Below are 21,780 nucleotides of genomic sequence, written 5' to 3'. Positions count from 1 at the left end.
TCCGTATCCTCGGATCAGAGTTTACCTCCCATAGCTGCTTCTCTACGAGTACCGTAAAAAATATAGTATTATATCTTTGATAATGCTACTACTACTACTACTACTACTACTACTACTACTACTACTACTACTACTACTACTACTACTACTAATAATAATAATAATAATAATAATAATAATAATAATTGCCTCCAGAGGACCAATAAAGATGTATTAATCTCTTGTCAGCAAACTCGGCGGCGAGAGGCGCAGCTGAAACAGATGGAGGCCATATACCAGCAGACTGAGGGGGAGAGGAAAGCCAAGATGGAGAAGGTTAAGATGCTGGCTGACCTGCACGAGCCTACTCCAATGCCTAAAATCGACACGGGCCTGGACGCCCGGCTCATCAAGCCGCCCAAGGGCCATGGACCGCCCAGTCTTCAGGAGCCGCCCAAGCAACGGTGGGTTGGCTGGATGTACCAGAATTTTGGGTTCCGTACTGAGGGGGGATGGGCCGCCCGGGTTCACCTGGCTGCCAGAATTACGGGTTCACTTGGCCGATCGAGTCGTGGGTTCACTTGGCCGGCTTGTGTACTGACAATCCCTGACACTGACTGACTTGTCAGACAATTGACAGCAACCAGACAATAGGTACAAAACTCTGAGTAGCTGATAGATGAACAATTGGAACTAAAACTTAATTAGTGTGTAAACAGCGGCCAGATGAAGTGGATATAACTTACAGATAGACTTGATGGGATTGTGATATATGCAAAAATAAGTAATTAGATGACAGATGTCAAACTGGAAGCACTTGCTAGGTGACAGATACCAAAGTGGAATTAGGTGACACGCGTGTGGTACTCATCTTCCTCGTGTTGTTCACCTTCACATTCACCTTCACTGAGGAAACTTTGCGTTTTGATGTGTCGTTAATTACCTTTCAAGGTAGGTGCGTGCCTTGATGCCAGCGAAGGCCCTTAATCCAAAGAATACCTCCCATTCCCCAGTGGCCATACGACTCGTGCGGATTTAACGCAACCAGTGAATATTTGTTATAATGTATATATATATATATATATATATATATATATATATATATATATATATATATATATATATATATATATATATATATATATATATATATATATATATATATATATATATATATATATATATATATATAGTAATTTTTTTCCTCACCCCGCAGGAACCTGTCTACGAACGATGAGGATTTTGGTTTCAATCTTATCAAATCCGACCCCAACTTCTTGGCAGCTCAAAAACCCAACAAGTTTTTTGACGAGTAAGGTTGAACATAAGTGTGCAGTGAACTATATATGTATTCTGCTGATACAGTGGATTATTTGGAAGATGTTTTGGTAGGAATTTGAAATAATAATAATAATAATAATAATAATAATAATAATAATAATAATAATAATAATAATAATAAGAGAATGCAAAGGCACAATACCGTGACTGGAACAATACACAAATAACCCGCACATAGGAGAATAACACCTATGACTACTAAACAGTGGACCAAATCGGACCGAAACGTCGCCATAAGTTTCATTCTCCTATGTGCTCGTTATTTGTAAATAATAAAAATTTGTATCCCTGGTACAACGCTAGTTATTTTAATTGCGACAATCCACTAACAATTCAATTCTCTTCATTTGTTAGTTATCCTAACTATAGTTGTACAGTAAGACACATGTGTAAGACCTGTGTATTTTTCAATGACAAGACGTCAGTAAATACATACAGGTGTATCTTATTGATCATTTACCTTACCAGGTAAACTCCAGGTAATAAATCAACTCTCTTCGTATATTTAGTAGCCTAACTACACCCAAACAACCCACTAATAACTCATATTTCTTTGATTACCAATTAGCCCAACTACCATGAAAATGGCCAAGAACATCGAAGATCGAAAGAGACCGAAGCCGCTAGCGAGACCAGATCTCCCAGCAGCTCATATGGGGTAAGAAGCGTGTGTCTGCTTCACCAGTTGTGTTTACAAGAGTCAGATGACACCTGTCACCGCCTTCTACTCTTATCTGTGTCTTATATGTATGAGTAGCATGAAATGGGATTCTTACAATATAGTTGTTAGTAATAATTGTAGAATCACCGAGAGAATGTTAGGTAAATGAACACAGATGCAACTAATGTGATATTTTATTGTGGCAACGTTTCGTTTTCAGAAGCTTTGTCAAGCCGTTCCTGGAAGAGCGAAACATTACCACAATAAAATGCCACATTAGTTGCATCTGTGTCCATTTTCCTAACAATACAGTTGTTGATATGACAGGCGCGGACTGGAGATGCCTCGCTTGAGGAAGCAACAGCCTAACAGACCCAGGACTACCCTTCATCTTGGTGCCATGGATGATAACATTACACAAGGGTCACCATCACCACGCATGAGGCCTCCACAACACACTACAGGCACCACGAAATTCACGGAGTCCAGGGACCTGCAGACAGACTGGCTGCCACCAGCAGCTCACATGGAGAACCAAAACTTCAAACCAGAGGCTACGGATTTTAAGGTTCAAACCGCGTAAGTGGGAAGCGTTGGTTCACATTGGTGAGAAGATACAGTAGTCCTAGCTTGGTATTTTCTTTCTTGGAGATAAATGGTATAAAAAAACCGACACGATGGAAAATAAACACAAATGCAGTTTAATGGGTGAGGTAGGATAACTGATCCTAACCCGTAAATGAGGTGTTGGAGGATAACAGATCTCACATTATAAATTCACTGAGTAAACATGTGTTTTGAATATGCCCATCTTGAAATTCCCACCGTGAGGTGTATATCTCAGTGTATATTCACTGAGAGATGTACTGCTGTCTGTGTATACACACCGAGATGTATGTCTCAGTGTATATGCAATGTGAGGTGTAAATCTCTTAGTGTATGTACACCGATAGATGCATGTCTCGTATATTCCGGGAGATGTCTCTCATTGTATATACACCAAGAGATGGATGTCTTTCAGTGTACATACCCCGAGAGTTGTATGTCCTTTTGTGTACGGACACCACAAGATGTATATGTATCAGTGTATATACACCAAGAGGTGGGTATATTATAATTCCGATTTGAAGGTTTGAAAAATCTGATTGGCGGCGAACAGGTTGTATACAGTATTAATGGCCCACATGTAGTCTACAATGTTTCAAATCCCATTACCCAGCCTTCAGACAATCACATTCACGCCTCGTGCAATTATTTTTTTTTTACTCAGATAATTTTTTCCACGCGAGATCATTATTATATTCACGGAGAGGCGTAAACATGACTCGCGAAATCGTAATGTCACGATTGGAAACACACCGTACCACGGATGGGGTATGAACCCACGATCGGAGTCTCAAAACTCCAGACCGTCGCGCTAGCCACTGGGCCAGCTAGCTTCAATAAGATTCATCCGACTAGGTATATTTCTACATCATAGGAAGGTTAGCATAGGCACCACTGAATCTTATTGAAGCTAGCTGGCCCAGTGGCTAGCGCGACGGTCTGGAGTTTTGAGACTCCGATCGCGGGTTCATACCCCACCCGTAGTATGGTTTGAAAGGCGTTAAACCCGTGTGGGGAGGGGGCATGCAACTTTGGGGCATGGGAAATAATCGGGTTTGACCCAAGGGTTAAATTGCTCATATTCCTGGGATCAAGAGACTTTCAATATCAACCTTTCTTCAAGAATCCATGATAATTCTTGCATCTTTTTTTTTTATCGTTTAGGGGCTAATGATACATGAAATAGGGACTTTCGTACCGTTAAAAATGATCAATCTCGATTACCTATCATTCCCCGTACGGGTTTAACGCTTTCCCATGACTGTAACAACTGGCTGGCATGTGGTATGTGTGTAGGAATGACTGGCAAGAGGCGCTGCCGCCGCCGCCTCCCAAGGAGGAAGTCCAGCAGCCCATGACTAAGGCTGCGCCCTTTGACTGGAAGATCCGCCTTCCTGAACCCTCGTTGGACGACAAGAAGAAATTAGATAAGAAGTCACAGGAGGAACTGAAGTAAGTGTAATTACCTCTTTGTAATTACTTATTGCAAACCACAGAGCTATGCTTGTGTTGTCCCGTCTTCACTTATTTCTACGTCATATATTATTTCTTAAAATTCCAATGGTTGTAGCAACTGCTGCTTCCTCTTTATAATTCACCCATTGGTCACCTGCTAAAACATATAGTATCCCTCCACTTCTTTTGTCAGTTTACAACTATGGCCTCTTGTTACCCATTGCAGCTGCTTATTTTGTTGTGTTATGACCTTACATGTGCTTATCATGACTCTTCTTGTCAACCAGTGTAACATCTACAGTGTCTAACCTTTTATCACATTTTTTTTTTTACCTCTGATAGCCCATTATAGCTTTTTCGACCTTTTCTAAAATATTTCTGTTTTATCAGGTGTCAGCACCACAAAGCCGCTGCATATTTTAATTTTGGCCTGATATATAATATATGTTATAGTTTTATTTGGTATTTATATGTTTGAAAAATATTTAATAGGTTGCTAGTGTCACATAAGACTTTCTTGCATTTTCGGTTATGTGATTTTCCGCGACAATTTTTTTTTTTTGATAATAACTCCCAGGTATTTATCTCTGATATTTTCAAAATTTTAATACACATGTGGCCTAGTTTTGTTTTTCCCATCTCTTTTGCATGACATTTATCTATATTAAGCGCTATCATAATTTATCATTCAGTTTGTTCCATTTATCCAAGTCATTGTGTAATAATTTACTGTAATTTTTAGAGTTTAATGTGCTCGTGATTTATACATCCTCTCTAAAAATATTTATACAGGTTTTATACCTTCTGGTAAGTTAATCATGTAAGTTAAAAACATTATAGGGGCAAGTACTGATCCTTGTGGCACCCCACTGGTGACATTTTCCCACGAGGACAATTTTCTTCTGTAATTTAACATATTTTCCGCTCATCCGTTAAAGTAATTTGCCCTTTATCCCCCCCCTCCTTCCCCCCAATGTTTTGCAGTTCCTATATTAGTCTTCCGTTAGAACTTTATTAAAAGATATCTCAAATCTAGATAAATACATTTAAGTCATTCATTTTTTAACAATGTCTGTGGCTCTGCTATAATAAATCAATAGATTTAATAAACGTGAATTTACAAATCGGGAACATAATTATTAACCATTTAGTCAGCTTTTAGTTTCCATGTGTTTTATTTACTGTCTCTAATGTCTTCTTGTTAAAAAACTGGCCTATAAGTTGAAGGGTCTTTCTTCCCTTGACATAATTTTTTTTAAATACAGGCATAATGTGTGCCATCTTCTATATGTTCACCAATTTTCCTTTTTGTAGTGAAATTATTATAATCATAATTAAACGCTAAACCCACAAGGGTCATACAGCGCTGTTCGTAGTGAATTACTAAAAAAATAATTCCAAGGAGGATAACATAATATAATATCTTATTTAGTTCCTCTAAAATTCCTCTAAAATTTAACTTTCATTTAATCTACTTGATGTTATTTATGTATTTTCTCATCGTCTAAGTCATTTAAAACCATATTTTATATATAATAGAATATGATCACTCTCTCAGAGTGGGTTTAATTTCTTCTTCTAGTCTTTTAAATACATACTGGGTTTAATATTGATTGTATGTTGACTTGTCTCACTCTTGCAGCGTTATTTATAATGCTAGTGAAGAGAATAATACCGTCATTACTTTAAGGAATTCAATTGACTATTTACAGTTCTTCTGTGTGTGCGAAAGAGATACAAATGTACATTTGTATTTCTGTCCTTATTATCTTTGTAATTTTGAATCTCTGATGGTACCTGTATCTATATCCCTGAAGCCACACTGTACACCATAGCTCAAAGCCACATCCCTGATCCTCTCCCACCCACACCCGCAGACAGTTCCAGGAGAGGAACCAAGACGTGCTGAGCCAACTGATGGACATGCAGACCAAGCTGAAGGCAAGTGCTCCTCGCAACCGTCGATTCATGCATCGTCCTCCTATCACATGGAATATTGCCTGGCCCTGAGTGCTGCTGCTGCTGCTTCATGGATGACTTATGCCTCGTTCTTCCTTGGTCTTGTGGCATGACCTGTTTTGAATGTGATGCACATATGAGTTCTGCTGTTATAAAGTCCTTTATTTTGCCTTTTTCTTGGCTTCACCGAGTGTAATATTCACGCGGATTCTTCCGTTTTCAAGCCTTTTTTTCATATAATCTGCTATTCCTTGTATCTAATTGTTGATGACAGACACGTGAAATAGCGGCATCATGAAAAACATGTGTTCCTGACAGTAACTCTTCTGATGCACTAACAAAGAACACTGAGTGGGATAACCACACTGGCTTCCAGCATAGAGGTGTCAGCCACGCTACAGACCATACCAATCAGGCTGTTGTGCCACAACTAGGCACCACACACGACATTTTTGCATAAGAAGGGTTACAATCTTGGAGTCAGCGTTTAGTCTGATAATATTATTATGCACCTTGACACCCTTCCTGTGGGTGGTAGTCTGAAGATTACAGACACATAATAGGTCCAGGGAGTGGGCTTCATTCTTGAAGGGAAAGCAAGTTACGGGAGGAAATATAAAATAAATCTGATAAAAAACAAGGGCGCTATAGGCAAAACAAGAGAGCACTGTGCCAGCGTCTGTGATCCAGTACTGCTCAACCTGCTATTAGCAGATATCAGAAATATTGCTGGGACGAGTGTAAAAGTCCTGAAGAGAAAAGTGGGTCACTAGCTTCGTCAGGTAGTTAATCAACCAGGCTGTAATGGCTATGTGTGCCAGTGCGGGTTATGTACGCACATAACCCGCAATTAGTAGGAGAAAGAAGCTGATGACGACGGTTCATTTCGACTAGGCCCACTGACAAGTCGCACTGACACATGAAGATGAGGGAGTCAGTGTATATATATATATATATATATATATATATATATATATATATATATATATATATATATATATATATATATATATATATATATATATATATATATATATATATATATATATATATTGGCAGTTTGGAGGGATATGTTGTGTATCTTTGTACGTATATGCTTCTAAACTGTTGTATTCTGAGCACCTCTGCAAAAGCAGTGATAATGTGTGAGTGTGGAGAAAGTGTTGAATGATGATGAAAGTATTTTCTTTTTTGGGATTTTTGGGTCACCCTGCCTCGGTGGGAGACGACCGACTTGTTGAAAATATATATATATATATATATATATATATATATATATATATATATATATATATATATATATATATATATATATATATATATATATATATATATATATGAGAAGGGGACAGGGACTGGCTCCTTCATATTCGTGTTAGTGTGGCTTGTCACAGGTCCAAGTCCGGCCGATAGGTTATAAGCTTCTTTCTCCATGTGCGGGTTATTTGTGTATTGTTCCAGTCACGGGATTGTGCTTTTTTGTTCTTCATCAACAGACTGGTTGAACAGGCAGTCAACAACAAAGCCTGGCGAAAGGACGGGGCTGATAGGGTGGAAAAGGCCTTGAAATCGATCACAGGTATTCAACATTTTAGCAAGGAATAGCTGTCTGGACAAGATTAAAGGGCCACGAGTTATTTATAAAAGACAAAGTCAGGGTATTTTTCCAGAATGGCTGATAATATGCCACTGTGAATAAACTACTTTGATATTTATTGAACATTTGTGAGCGAATTATTGAATTCAAGATTTTTCCACATTGCAGCACAAGGTATGACAATAGCTCCTGTGGCAAAGTTTACATTAGGATAGGTTTACATCATCTGGTGCTGCAGACTCCCAGATGGACCTGTAGACCAACTTCATCCTGGCAGTGGTGACATTCAGATGTTTGCTGATTTTATTGGATGCGCCAAACCTGTGTGTCTCCTGTATGATAGATGGACTGACTGGTGCTCTCTCTGTCTAAAGTCATTGAGGTTCATTTGAGGTTCTTTTTGTATTGTTCTCTAGCTGCTAGTGAACAGGCCAAAGCTGCAATCTGCTCCCTCCTTGAATGCATGTCTTTGTCATTTCATTAGTTCTAGCTTACATTTGAAAGACAATGCGAGGTTATCCATTAGCGTACTCCAATTCTCACTGTTTGCAGTGCTACCATACCTGTGTCTGGCTTCTGAAACGAGCATGGTACAATTAACACTCATTGAGTTGAGAGTATTTAGGGACGGTGGGGAATTGCCTACAATTAAACTGTCAACTTAATACGTGGACACTTCTGAGTGAAACTAGTATAGAAAACATGCCAGTTTAAAGTGAGGAAGCCCAATAATTGATGCATGCTCCAGTTTCTATATTGACAATAATGGCAATCATTACCAGCTGCATCAATGCGTTGAGGAACGGAGCCATCATCATTTGTGGACTAGTATACTGTATGACTAAGGCGACAATACAACTTAAGGCATCTTGCTTAGCTTTAAGGCGAACGTTATTTTTTTGGGTAGGGTAAAGCGAGGATTTTGATTAGGAAAAAGGCAATTTTCCCTGATGCAGGGAAGTGAGACTGTTGCCTGGCTTGTCACAGATCGTGCATCAACTTCATTTGGAGGTCTGTTAGAATGTTCGTGATCCTTGTAGAGGAATGTTCACCAATGGTGAAGAAGTCAGGATTAACCTGAGCATATAAACACCAGTTCGGACATTTCTCTGAGTGACACAATCTCTGATATTTACAGGATCAAGTCCTTTCCAAATGTTTATAAATTTAGAAGTACGTGGGGATCCTAGGATGATCCTCATCGCTTCTGGCTCACACAAGAGCAAGAGAGTGAGTCATAGTCAACCAGAGATACAGTGTAACCAAAATACATAACTTTCACATTAACACCAGGAATGAAATACAAAATTAACCACTTAATGCATGAATAGACAAGAAAATCGGCGCAGATATCTATTTCACAACTTGTATGGTACACAATAGATAATTTACTGTCTCATACCTTGTATTCAAAAAAAAAAAAAAACAGTAGGCTGCGTATGCTCTAGTAATTTAGCCTAGTCTACACCACAAGGTACCAGGGAACTTAGTTATTCATCATTATTTAAATAACAATAATCGTAGCATATAAAGTCACTTTAATCTCTCATAACTTCTGTATTACTAACCCACAAATTACTGAGAAAATATTGAATTTTCGGTCCTTTTTTGTACATCCTTGTCTCCATCTCTCTTTCTCTCTCATTCGAATACTTTTTCAATGCTTTGGACAAATCAGACTAACCACAATCTAGTCAAGTAATTTTTCAATGCTGAACTCTTGGACTGTTTGCGTCCAGCTGAACTCTTGGACGGTTTGCGTCCAGCTGAACTCTTGGACTGTTTGCGTCCAGCTGAACTCTTGGACGGTTTGCGTCCAGCTGAACTCTTGGACTGTTTGCGTCCAGCTGAACTCTTGGACGGTTTGCGTCCAGCTGAACTCTTGGACTGCGTCCAGCTGAAGTCTTGGACTATTTGCGTCCAGCTGAACTCTTGGACGGTTTGCGTCCAGCTGAACTCTGGGACTGCGTCCAGCTGAAGTCTTGGACTAATTGCGTCCAGCTGAACTCTTGGACTGCGTCCAGCTGAACTCTTGGACGGTTTGCGTCCAGCTGAACTCTTGGACTGCGTCCAGCTGAAGTCTTGGACTCTTTGCGTCCAGCTGAACTCTTGGACGGTTTGCGTCCAGCTGAACTCTTGGACTGCGTCCAGCTGAAGTCTTGGACTAATTGCGTCCAGCTGAACTCTTGGATGGTTTGCGTCCAGCTGAACTCTTGGACTGCGTCCAGCTGAAGTCTTGGACTATTTGCGTACAGGTGAACTCTTGGACGGTTTGCGTCCAGCTGAACTCTTGGACTGCGTCCAGCTGAAGTTTTGGACTATTTGCGTCCAGCTGAACTCTTGGACTGTTTGCGTCCAGCTGAACTCTTGGACTGTTTGCGTCCAGCTGAACTCTTGGACTGCGTCCAGCTGAAGTCTTGGACTATTTGCGTCCAGCTGAAGTCTTGGACTATTTACGTCCAGCTGAAGTCTTGGACTATTTACGTCCAGCTGAAGTCTTGGACTATTTACGTCCAGCTGAAGTCTTGGACTATTTGCGTCCAGCTGTCCCCCGGAACCCTCATCCAATCTCCTCTATCCTAAGTCGAAATTTTTACTGTTACGTTATTTATGCTAGGTTACGTTAGGTTAAAGTGTTGATTAATAACCAAACATTGAGATATAATAATGTGTGACAACATCAGTACAGTCACCCCTCTTATAAAGCACCTTCATAACAATGCATTTTTTTTGTTATAAATGCGATTGAAAAAATAATTAAAAATTGAATAACGCGTGACAAGGCCTTTATAGTTCCGCCTGTTCAATTTTGGATAGACTTTTTCAATCACATTTATAAAAATAATAAATCACATTATATAGAGGAACTTTAAAAGAGGTTCGATTTGATTGCACTCGTGGGAGAGCGCTAAACCCGTAGCTGTCATCCATCGCCTGGGGGGAATGGGAGGCATTCAGATTCGATCCAAGGAAGGGGATCACAGATCGACTTACTTGGCTCAAGACGCTATTCCTCTCACCAGCATCAAGGAAACCTGGATAAATGGCAAGGGAGATTTGTAAGAGCTGAGAGTAAATGGCATGGGAGATTTGTAAGAGTTGAGAGTAAATGGCAAGGGAGATTTGTAAGAGCTGAGAGTAAATGGCAAGGGAGATCTGTAAGAGCTGAGAGTAAATGGCAGGGGAGATTTGTAAGAGCTGAGAGTAAATGGCAAGGGAGATTTGTAAGAGCTGAGAGTAAATGGCAAGGGAGATTTGTAAGAGCTGAGAGTAAATGGCAGGGGAGATTTGTAAGAGCTGAGAGTAAATGGCAAGGGAGATTTGTAAGAGCTGAGAGTAAATGGCAAGGGAGATTTGTAAGAGCTGAGAGTAAATGGCAAGGGAGATTTGTAAGAGCTGAGAGTAAATGGCAGGGGAGATTTGTAAGAGCTGAGAGTAAATGGCAAGGGAGATTTTTGGACAGTGAACAGAAAACTGGGATCCACGGAGCTGGCCATACAATACACAACCAGATAATCACTGTTACATTCCAGTGTTACAGTTGCGTTTCTGAGTGTCTAAGTGGAGGTATATTACTGCTTCTTAGACACAAGTGTAACACTGATTAGGAGGATGGGGTGCAACACAGACTTGGCGTGGTCTGTTGTGTGGGTTAATGAGTGGTTCTCCAGCATCGAGGTGTGTTGGCTGGTGCTACTCGGTGAGTACCTACGTCTCGTTTCTGTCTGCATGTATATGTGTTTGTATGTCTGTGTGTGTTTGTGCTTGCATGTCTTTGTCTGCATGTGTGCATGTGCGTGTCTGCATGTCTTTATGTGCACGTCTGCATGTCTGTGCGTGTCTGTATATCTGCATATCTGTGTGTACTCACCTATATGTGGCGCTTAACTCCTGGCCCCTTCTGTCAACTTTCCGCTTTCCAGATTTATTCTCTCCTAGCCTCGTGGGCCCTATCGTACATACTCTTAAAGCTAGGCCTGGTCACAGACCGGGCCGCGGGGGCGTTGACCCCCGAAACTCTCTCCAGGTAAACTCTCCAGGTATGCTTAGAGTCTGCCTCCACTTCGCCGAGATCACTCCACTTTCCGACCACCCTGAGACTGAAGAAATATTTCCTGATATCCCTGCAGCTTATCTGTCTTTAACTTTCAGCTGTGTCCTCGACTTCCCGTTTCTTGCCTCTCAAACAACCCATCCCTGTCTACCCTATCAATTCCCCTGAGTATTTTGTATGTTGCTATCTTATCTCCACTGGTTCTTTTATCCTCCAATGCTATTAGATTTAGTGTCATTAGCCTCTTCTCACTGCACAGACCTCTTAACTCAGGAACAAGCCTTGCTGCGTACTTCTGCACTTTCTCCAGTTTCTTAACATGCTTCCTGAGGTACGGGTTTTATACTGGCGCTGTATACTCAAGGATGGGCCTGATATATGTTGTATAAAGGGCCCGGAAAAATTCTGTGTTGTGATTTCTGAAGGCCACCTCTGATTTGCCAGGCGAGCATTAGCTGCAGGACTACTGCAGTTAATGTGAGATTCTCATGAAATTCTATGTACTGCGTACACCCTGAGAGTGAAGTCTAGTGTGTGTGTGTTTTCTGCTTCTGTATTCGCATATATTTATGTTTGTTTTCTACTCTTTCTTGTACGTTTATTTCTTGCCAGTGCTATCTTCACATTCTCTCTTACAAACTTGCTCTCTCTCTCTCTCTCTCTCTCTCTCTCTCTCTCTCTCTCTCTCTCTCTCTCTCTCTCTCTCTCTCTCTCTCTCTCTCTCTCTCTCTCTCTCATACCTCATAGTAGTCAGTAGTAATAGTCACGAGAGCACGCTGGTTAGTTTCTACTCTTTACCTTGATAGTTTAATACCTTTCATAGAGTGTAATTTCAAATATTACTGGTGTGTATATATATACTGGTGTGTATATATATATATATATATATATATATATATATATATATATATATATATATATATATATATATATATATATATATATATATATATATATATATATTGAGAGGGAAGCTCTAAACCTGCAGGGGTTATGTAGAGGTACTCAAATCTGATCCAAGAAGAGGATTGCTCCAATTGCAAGTCCCCTTCGCCAGCGTCAAGGCTGGTGAAGGGGTAGTAGTAGTAATAGTAGTAGTAGTAGTAGTAGTAGCAGTAGTTGTGGTAGCAGTAGTAGTAGTAGTTGGGTGGTTTTCTAAATGGTGTTCATGAGGGTTTAGCGCTTGTGTTTTAATATAATTATGGTTCTTTGTCTTACAGTCTTCACCAGGCGGCGGACGTGCTGGGGACCCACAAGGTAGGTCACCACTCACAAGGTAGGTCACCACTCACGAGGTAGATCACCACACACAAGGTAGGTCACCACACAAAAGGTAGGTCACCACACACAAGGTACGTTACAACACACAAGGTACGTTACAACACACAAGGTAGGTCACCATACACAAGGTAGGTCACCACTCACAAGGTAGGTCACCACTCACAAGGTAGGTCACCACTCACAAGGTAGGTCACCACTCACGAGGTAGATCACCACACACAAGGTAGGTCACCACTCACAAGGTAGGTCACCACTCACAAGGTAGGTCACCACTCACAAGGTAGGTCACCACTCACAAGGTAGGTCACCACTCACGAGGTAGGTCACCACTCACAAGGTAGGTCACCACTCACAAGGTAGGTCACCACTCACGAGGTATATATATATATATATATATATATATATATATATATATATATATATATATATATATAAATGAGTGTAAAACGAAAGCCTGTAATTGTTTTACATGATGGTAGGATTGCTGGTGTCTTTTTTCTGTCTCATAAACATGCAAGATTTCAGGTACGTCTTGCTACTTCTACTTACACTTAGGTCACACTACACATACATGTACAAGCACATATATACACACCTCTCTGGGTTTTCTTCTATTTTCTTCCTAGTTCTTGTTCTTGTTTATTTCCTCTTATCTCCATGGGGAAGTGGAACAGAATTCTTCCTCCGTAAGCCATGCGTGTTGTAAGAGGCGACTAAAATGCCGGGAGCAAGGGGCTAGTAACCCCTTCTCTTGTATAAATTACTAAATTTAAAAAGAGAAACTTTCTTTTTTCTTTTTGGGCCACCCCGCCTCGGTGGGATACAGCTGGTTTGTATATATATATATATATATATATATATATATATATATATATATATATATATATATATATATATATATATATATATATATATATATATACATTACATTTAAATTTTACTGGTTATAATTTTTTTTGGATGAAAGAACACTTAGGAATTCTGTAATGTCTACGTTTCGGTCATGGGACATTAGTCACTCTCAGTAACTCTCAGTATCCTATGTCTTACGTGTATATCTTAAGTTCATGCACTTGTTTCCTACCATATTTCACATGTTGATAATATACAACACTGACAAGATGATGAACGAGACACAGGAGCAACATTTGTGTATCATCAATGTTGCATTATTTCGGCAGTAAAGATACTTAAGTAATATTATTATAATCAAAGAAAGCGCTAAACCGACAAGGGTTATGCAGTCAAGTATTATATGTGTCTTGATCATCTTTCATCCATATTGCCGGTATCAATATATTTTCTTACTTCACAATTTTTTTTTTGGGGGGGAGGAGACGATATTTAGTCATGAAATCATCTTACGTACATACAGAAAGTGGAATTCCCCCAGGCGTAGGTGGGAAGACTAGTGGCTATGTACCGTCATGGTCTGCATCACCCGGGGGACCAAAGCAGTCCACAGCCCCCAGCGGCAACACGGACACTGTGGACAACATGACGCTTCCCACGAACGGCTCCAGCAGCCAGCAGCCCTCACAACAACAGGGAGCAAGCCAACCCACCCTAGGTAATTAATGCCTCGGTTAATGGTAATAATCATAACCATAATTTTTAAAGGGGGCGGACTGGTAAGCCAGAGGAAGGCCTCGGTCAGATGACCAAAAGCTCCAGCTGCAGGTAATCATATGACTAAGACCCGTGTCAGGAAACACTTGTCCTGTTTCCTGATAAACCTTACCTAACGTAACTAGAAGGCAAACAAGCGTAGAGGGAGATATGCAGATTCATATCTTCCCTGTTTCTTCTATTTTTCATGTAATTACGTATTAGCATAATGAAAAGGTACTCTCCTGCCTATTGACCTTCGTGTAGGTCACTGCCTCTTAATAAAATATCCTAACCTCAGTCCTATGGCTGGGGTTTGATGATTCCAGTCCTGTAGCTGGATACGGATGATTCCAGTAGTGTAGCTGGGTACAGATGATTCCAGTCCTGTAGCTGGGTACGGATGATTCCAGTCCTGTAGCTGGGTACGGATGATTCCAGTCCTGTAGCTGGGTACGGATGATTCCAGTCCTGTAGCTGGGTACGGATGATTCCAGTCCTGTAGCTGGGTACGGATGATTCCAGTCCTGTAGCTGGGTACGGATGATTCCAGTTCTATTGCTGGGTACGGATGATTCCAGTCCTGTAGCTGGGTACGGATGATTCCAGTTCTGTAACTGGGTACGGATGATTTCAGTCCTGTAGCTGGGTATGGATGACTCCAGTCCTGTAGTTGGGTACGGATTATTCCAGTCCTATAGCTGGGTACAGATGACTCCAGTCCTGTAGCTGGGTACGGATTATTCCAGTCCTATAGCTGGGTACGGATGACTCCAGTCCTGTAGCTGGGTACGGATGACTCCAGTCCTGTAGCTGGGTACGGATTATTCCAGTCCTATAGCTGGGTACGGATGACTCCAGTCCTGTAGCTGGGTACAGATGATTCCAGTCCTGTAGCTGGGTACGGATGATTCCAGTCCTGTAGCTGGGTACGGATGATTCCAGTCCTGTAGCTGGGTACGGATGATTCCAGTCCTGTAGCTGGGTACGGATGATTCCAGTCCTGTAGCTGGGTACGGATGATTCCAATCCTGTAGCTGGGTACGGATGATTCTAGTCCAGTAGCTGGGTACGGATGACTGTAGTCATGCAGTCAAGGGTACCGTCAGGTCAATGGCTGGGCATCGACAAGTCTTTTTGCACCCATTATTATTATTATTATTATTATTATTATTATTATTATTATTATTATTATTATTATTATTATTATTATTATTATTACTATTATGGGGAGCTCTAAACCCGTAAGGATTATACAGCGCCTCTGGGGAGGGGGAAGGTATTCAGGCTTAATTCAGGTAATTGGAGCACCTATCCCATACACAGGAGAAATGGAATTTTTATGTACATATTTCTATCCCAGAGCTGAGGCAAGGACATTATATGGTAGACAGTGTAGGGGGCCGGGGGTAGGTCATCATATCTATTTCATGGGAAGAGGAACTCCTTGCTCGTGGGGAGGCGGCAATCTATGGAAAAGGAGAGCAGCTCCTATTCTATGGATCAAGAACCCTTCTCAAGTAAAGCACTCATCCCCACCCCTGTATAAAAAGAAATATGGGGTAGGAAATCGTGATAATATGTCTAATGTCAATGTTTTGAGTGAATATCATGCAGAGAATAAGACATTAGAAGGCAGGATGGTGATATGAAAGTTGTAATAAGAAAAAATAAAACGTTTATTGAGATGTTTTAGCCATACAAAAGCATGGATTAAATTGCTAGATAGTGTATAAATCTGAGGTGGTTTGGGTCGGTTGGTTAAGTTTAAAGCCTATGGATTAAACGAAGCTTCAGTAAAGCTCCATGTCACCTGTACACCGCCAGTCATTAATATTTTAATACCTTAAATAGGGATTTAAGTAAACTGTGTATATTCACTGAGCTATATACACCTCTCGGTCTATATATTCTTGACTCAGGCTTTGCAGGTGCTTTACCTTTAACAGGCATATGCGAGTGTGTTACATCCGAGTTAGTGGAGACTAATGTGCACTTGGAAAGTGAGCAAGACAGTATTTTTGAATGAATTCGAAAAAGCCGGCTAGCCAGGTTTTTATTGGGAGCCTTTTTTTTGTATATCTTAGCAAAATTGGGCCCACCAAGTCTATGCGATAGTTACACTGTGGGAAGAAAAGCTGTATTTCCCTGTCGTATTTGAAGCATTGTACATTGTATACTGAAAAATCTGGCAAGGATGTTGCAAACTGATTACATTGTTCATCTTTTCGCAGAGACCAGTTTTGACCCCGACGCCTCGGCAGGAACGGTCATCAAAAAGTTTTTGGAGAAAGCCAATAACTAGAAACAAGAGTTGACATCGAAACCTCGACAGGAACGATCAAGAAGATCTTGGACAAAGCCAAGAACTAGAGACAAGAGTCGACTCTGAAGCCTCGGTAGGAGAGGTCATCAAGAAGTTCTTGGAGCCAAGAACTAGACACCAAAGTCGACTTCGAAGCCTTGGCAGGGACGATCAAGAAGTTCTTGAACAAAGGCAAGAACTACCTACCAGAGTCGATTCTGAAGCCTCGGCAGGAAAGGTCATCAAGAAGTTCTTGGAGAGAGCCAAGAACTAGTTTACCATTACTCACAAGTGACAAAAATTTTTTTTTTCAAAAAATTATACATAAAACAGTACAATTAGCAGACAATCTCATTGTACGCATAGTATTACGGGTAACATTCCATGATTAAAACCTTTAACCAGTTGACTAAAGCCGTTGAACTAATCAGTTGATTTTGATGCCGTTGAACCTTAGCCGGTTGGCCCGAAAGCAACTGAATCTTAATCAGTTGCCTTTAAAGCTGTGAATCCTCACCAAGCACGACACCTACACCATTTTTTTTCTAAAGCCACGGTATCTTAACCAGAAGGCACGTTATAAGGGAGTGGAACCTAAATCAGGAGACTTGAAAGCTGTGGAGAATTTTCTCCAGGAGGGAGGGGTATTGGGCCCCTTCAGCCCCTTCAACCCTTTTCAGCCCCTTTCAGCCCTGAGGGGCGACTCTCTCAGGAAGGGCAGATGTCATCTAGTTTCTGATCAACAATTTAATTAGAAGCAGATGACCTGCGTGTGTCATAGTCATGCCACTTCCTTGCAAGAGACCAGTGTTGCAACTAGTATGGGTTAATGAGAGAAAATTAATCTCTTACCGTAGCAGGACAAGCAAAGGGAATAGGGCATGCCACAGGGCAGATTGCTTTATGTACTGGTGCAGCAAGCAACTCGTGGTTCACGCAATAAGAGTGGACAAAGACAATCGTGCATTGCTGTACCTCAATGACAATCTCAACAGTCATGGTAGAAAGATTACAGAGAAGTGCACTCAGCTTCCTGTAGTGACATTACTGTGAAAAAGGACAAGATTGGAGGACAGTGCAGTGTACCACGTGTCAAGAACTATATAGACAACAGAGCACCATAGAACACAGATTCTACGGTGCACATACGGGTCCGATACAATACCTGGGTAAGTCTTGTAAGTGATGAAGCTAGTTAGATCAGCTGAGCAGCAGATAGCTAATTCATGGCTTGTTGGTCTTTATCATATTAACCTGTAATGGATGGGCCATTGAGCTCAAAAACCGTAAGTGTAACATCAGCACTCATTTTCTGAAATATACTGAAAAAAAACACCCCTTTGGGGTAATTGTGCTTACCATTTGCTTCTTTCACACAGCCCCAGGGAGTGAGATTGACAGTTCCTCAACACAACGATTTCGGGGACGGCTGGGAAGACGTGGCCCGTCATTCAAGCTAAGTCCCTTTACAGTTCATCTATTTATTTTAATTGGTTTAGCTTGCTTTTATTTCCCTAAAAGTTGGTCCTTCGAACCGGATATGCTGATTCAAGCATTATTTTCCTTCCTTGCTAAACTTCAACCTGAAGCAATACAAAATGCTTGATTTTTTGTTGTCTGGGCATAGACGACAGTTTATAATATCTTTAACATGGTAATAAAGTGAATTCAGGGTTTTCCTTAATTTTCCTGCTACGGTAAGAGGTTAATTTTCTCTCATTAACCCACACTAGTTGCAACACTGATCTCTTGCGAGGAAGTGGCATGACTGTGACACACGCTGGTCATCTGCTTCCAATTAAATTATTGATCAGAAGCTAGATGTCATCTGCCCTTCTTGAAAGGGTCATCCCTCAGGGCTGAAAGGGGTGGAAAAGGGCTGAAGGGGGCCAATACCCCACTTCTGGAGAAAATTTCTCCACATTGGCTAGCAAGCCAGTCGTCTCTTGCTCACCATTCTCTTTGAGCTTGGAGGGCTCACATATTTTGTGAAGACACTAGTTCTTTACAAAAGACATGGAGCCTTAATCGAGAAGCTCTGGAACTAGGGAACTGTAAACAGGAAACCTGAAAGTCAAGAAACATAAAAATCATAACAGTATTAACCCCCTACCCCCTTTAATGTCTGTGAAGGGCTCTTGGTCCAAGGAATTGGATCAAGAGCCTTCAACTACAAGACTACACTATCAGCATCATAGCTGAAGGAACTATGTGGTACATGATTACAGACTGAGCTTTATAGCTGAAGGAACCATGTGAAACATGGCTATACTATCAGCATCGTAGCTGAGGGAACCATGACTATACTATCAGTACCATAGCTGAGGAAACCATGAACTACATGACTATAGACTCTCAGTATTATAGCTGGAGGAACCATGTGCTACATGGCTATGCTATCAGCATCATAGCTGAGAAAACCATGAACTACATGACTACACTATCAGCATCATATCTAAGCACTAAACCCACAAGGATCATACAGCGCTGTGCTCATAAAGATAAGCGAGTAAACATTAGGATATGATAGGAAAATTTTCTGTCTGGAGTCTATAAGCAAGGTCCTAGGATTGAAAAGTGTTTATTTTTAAATATGTCCTAGTGTTTCTTCATGTTTTTTTTAACCATGTGTGAGACAGCTGATTATGTATCAATAAAAAGTACAGCTGACCCTGTATCTAAAAAAGTGAAGCTGACTATATAAAAAAAAGTACTTCATGCTACTTTTTCATAATATATGTTAATGCTGTTTTAAAGTTTTTATTTTGTTTTTATTAACAATTTGAGCATACATACAGAGGTACAAAAAAATACAGACAAGAGCAGCATGCCAAAGCCACTTATACTAAAGTTCAAACCTTAATAATTCTCATTGAGTTACAGTTGGTATTTTAGGCTCCATATAATGCTAATATGGAATTCAGTGCAAATTTGTTGTGCCTGGCATCCCAGGAGAGTGCCATCTCTTACTTTTATGATTATTATACCAAGTGCAAATAACATGCAAGGGTAATGTGGTGCCAGGTAAATAGGAATCAATCAGGTTTGATCTGAGGAAAACCAAAGTAATTTTTTATTGTGAATTTCATGATACTTTGATACCATTGTGTGAGGACCATATATAAGCTTGTTCAACCACATTATCATTATATATATATATATATATATATATATATATATATATATATATATATATATATATATATATATATATATATTATATATATATATATATATATATATATATATATATACAGTGGAACCCCGAGTATCGGCTGCTTCGAGTTTTGACCGCTTTTTTCAGCTAAATTTTGTCTCGAGTTTCATCCGTTGCCCTGTGTTTCGGCCGTTGCCCCGTGTTTCAGCCAGTGTACCAGACCTGTCTGCCTGCCTGCGCCTGCATGCCTCCCCGCAAAGGCTTTGTGAGCTGGTCTAGCTTTGTTTATCCTCGAATGAACATTTCTCTGCACACTCATCCAAACATTTCACAATAAATTCATTGTGTTGAGTGCTTGTTTATTGATTATGACTGAAATAAACCACCATGGGCCCAAAGAAACTTCATAGTGGCAGTGAGACAGTGGTGGAGGCAGTAGTTGAGGCAGGGGTTGAGGCAGTAGTGGAGGCAGTGGTGGAGGAGGTGGTGGAGGCAGTGACTAGGGCAGTGGCTGAGGCAGTGGTTGAGGCAGTAGCTGAGGCAGTGGTTGAGGTAGTGGTTGAGGCAGTGGTGGAGGCAGTGGTGGAGGCAGTAGTTGAGGCAGGGGTTGAGGCAGTAGTGGAGGCAGTGGTGGAGGAGGTGGTGGAGGCAGTGACTAGGGCAGTGGTGGAAGCAGTGGTGGAGGCAGTAGTTGAGGTAGTGGTTGAGGCAGTGGTGGAGGCAGTGGTGGAGGCAGTAGTTGAGGCAGGGGTTGAGGCAGTAGTGGAGGCAGTGGTGGAGGAGGTGGTGGAGGCAGTGACTAGGGCAGTGGTGGAAGCAGTGGTGGAGGCAGTAGTTGAGGTAGTGGTTGAGGCAGTGGTGGAGGCAGTGGTGGAGGCAGTGGTGGAGGCAGTGGTGGAGGCAGTGGTGGAAGCAGTGGTGGAGGCAGTAGTTGAGGTAGTGGTGGAGGCAGTGGTGGAGGCAGTGGTGGAGGCAGTGGTGGAGGCAGTGGTGGAGGCAGTGGTGGAAGCAGTGGTGGAGGCAATGGTGGATTCTTGTTGGCATCTACCAGATGCTAGCAAGAGTCTCCAATAAAGGTATGTAAATGTGATTTTAAATGTTTATGTATTGTATTACTCATTTAATACTGTATGTATGTTTTAAGTACTATATATATCTTAAACAATAGTTTTTCTTTAATGTATTTTTTTGTGAATATTTTTGTGGATTTGGAACAGATTAATTGTATTTACATTATTTCTTATGGGAAATATTGCTTCGACTTTCGGCCGTTTTAGGTTTACCCGAAACTCAGGGTTCCACTGTATATATACATGTCGTGCCGAATAGGTAAAACTGGTCAACTAGCAAGAATTCATTTAGAATTAAAAGATATTTAAATCTTTTACTTATATGTATATATATATATATATATATATATATATATATATATATATATATATATATATATATATATTTCATTTATGTTAATGTAAAAATAAATAATTTTGTGCCAAAAGAACCTTAGAAAACTTAACTCACTTATTATAACAAGTGCAATTTAATTTAGCTTAATCCAACTAAACATATTTTGGATAAGTTAACATTATTATTTATTATAATCAAAAAGAAGCGCTAAGCCACAAGGAGATAAGTTTACAATAATTTAATAATAAACACAATGAAATATATTTTTTTCGTTAGGCTCAGAATGATTTTTGCTTAACTATTGGATACATAAATTTTCGCTTGCCTTTTTCGGCAAGACGAGCATTGCTATTTAAACCAAAATCGCAAG

The 21,780-nt window shown here is 40.6% G+C and overlaps 1 protein-coding gene and 1 long non-coding RNA gene across 4 annotated transcripts in view; both read left to right on the top strand.

Moving 5' to 3' along the window:
* LOC128700313 (uncharacterized) overlaps positions 1–6,216 on the top strand; it is a 30,428-nt gene extending 24,212 nt beyond the window's left edge. For all 3 annotated transcript variants that reach the window (XM_070100045.1, XM_053793413.2, XM_053793412.2), the window contains 6 exons: positions 229–443; positions 1,196–1,291; positions 1,889–1,978; positions 2,309–2,560; positions 3,884–4,039; positions 5,920–6,216. In XM_070100045.1, the coding sequence (XP_069956146.1) occupies positions 229–443; positions 1,196–1,291; positions 1,889–1,978; positions 2,309–2,560; positions 3,884–4,039; positions 5,920–6,052 (942 nt within the window). In that variant the 3' untranslated portion in view covers positions 6,053–6,216. The remainder of the gene's footprint in view (positions 1–228; positions 444–1,195; positions 1,292–1,888; positions 1,979–2,308; positions 2,561–3,883; positions 4,040–5,919) is intronic.
* A 6,654-nt stretch (positions 6,217–12,870) lies between these two features.
* On the top strand, positions 12,871–18,199 carry LOC138854811 (uncharacterized). Its single transcript, XR_011393979.1, has 3 exons — positions 12,871–12,909; positions 14,327–14,503; positions 16,776–18,199. It is a non-coding gene; the product is annotated as an uncharacterized lncRNA (long non-coding RNA).
* Positions 18,200–21,780: the final 3,581 nt, after the last annotated feature.

This window comes from Cherax quadricarinatus, chromosome 71 (genome assembly GCF_038502225.1).
Source record: "Cherax quadricarinatus isolate ZL_2023a chromosome 71, ASM3850222v1, whole genome shotgun sequence".
Classification (NCBI taxonomy): domain Eukaryota; kingdom Metazoa; phylum Arthropoda; class Malacostraca; order Decapoda; family Parastacidae; genus Cherax; species Cherax quadricarinatus.
This window is presented reverse-complemented; position numbering and strand designations above follow the sequence as displayed.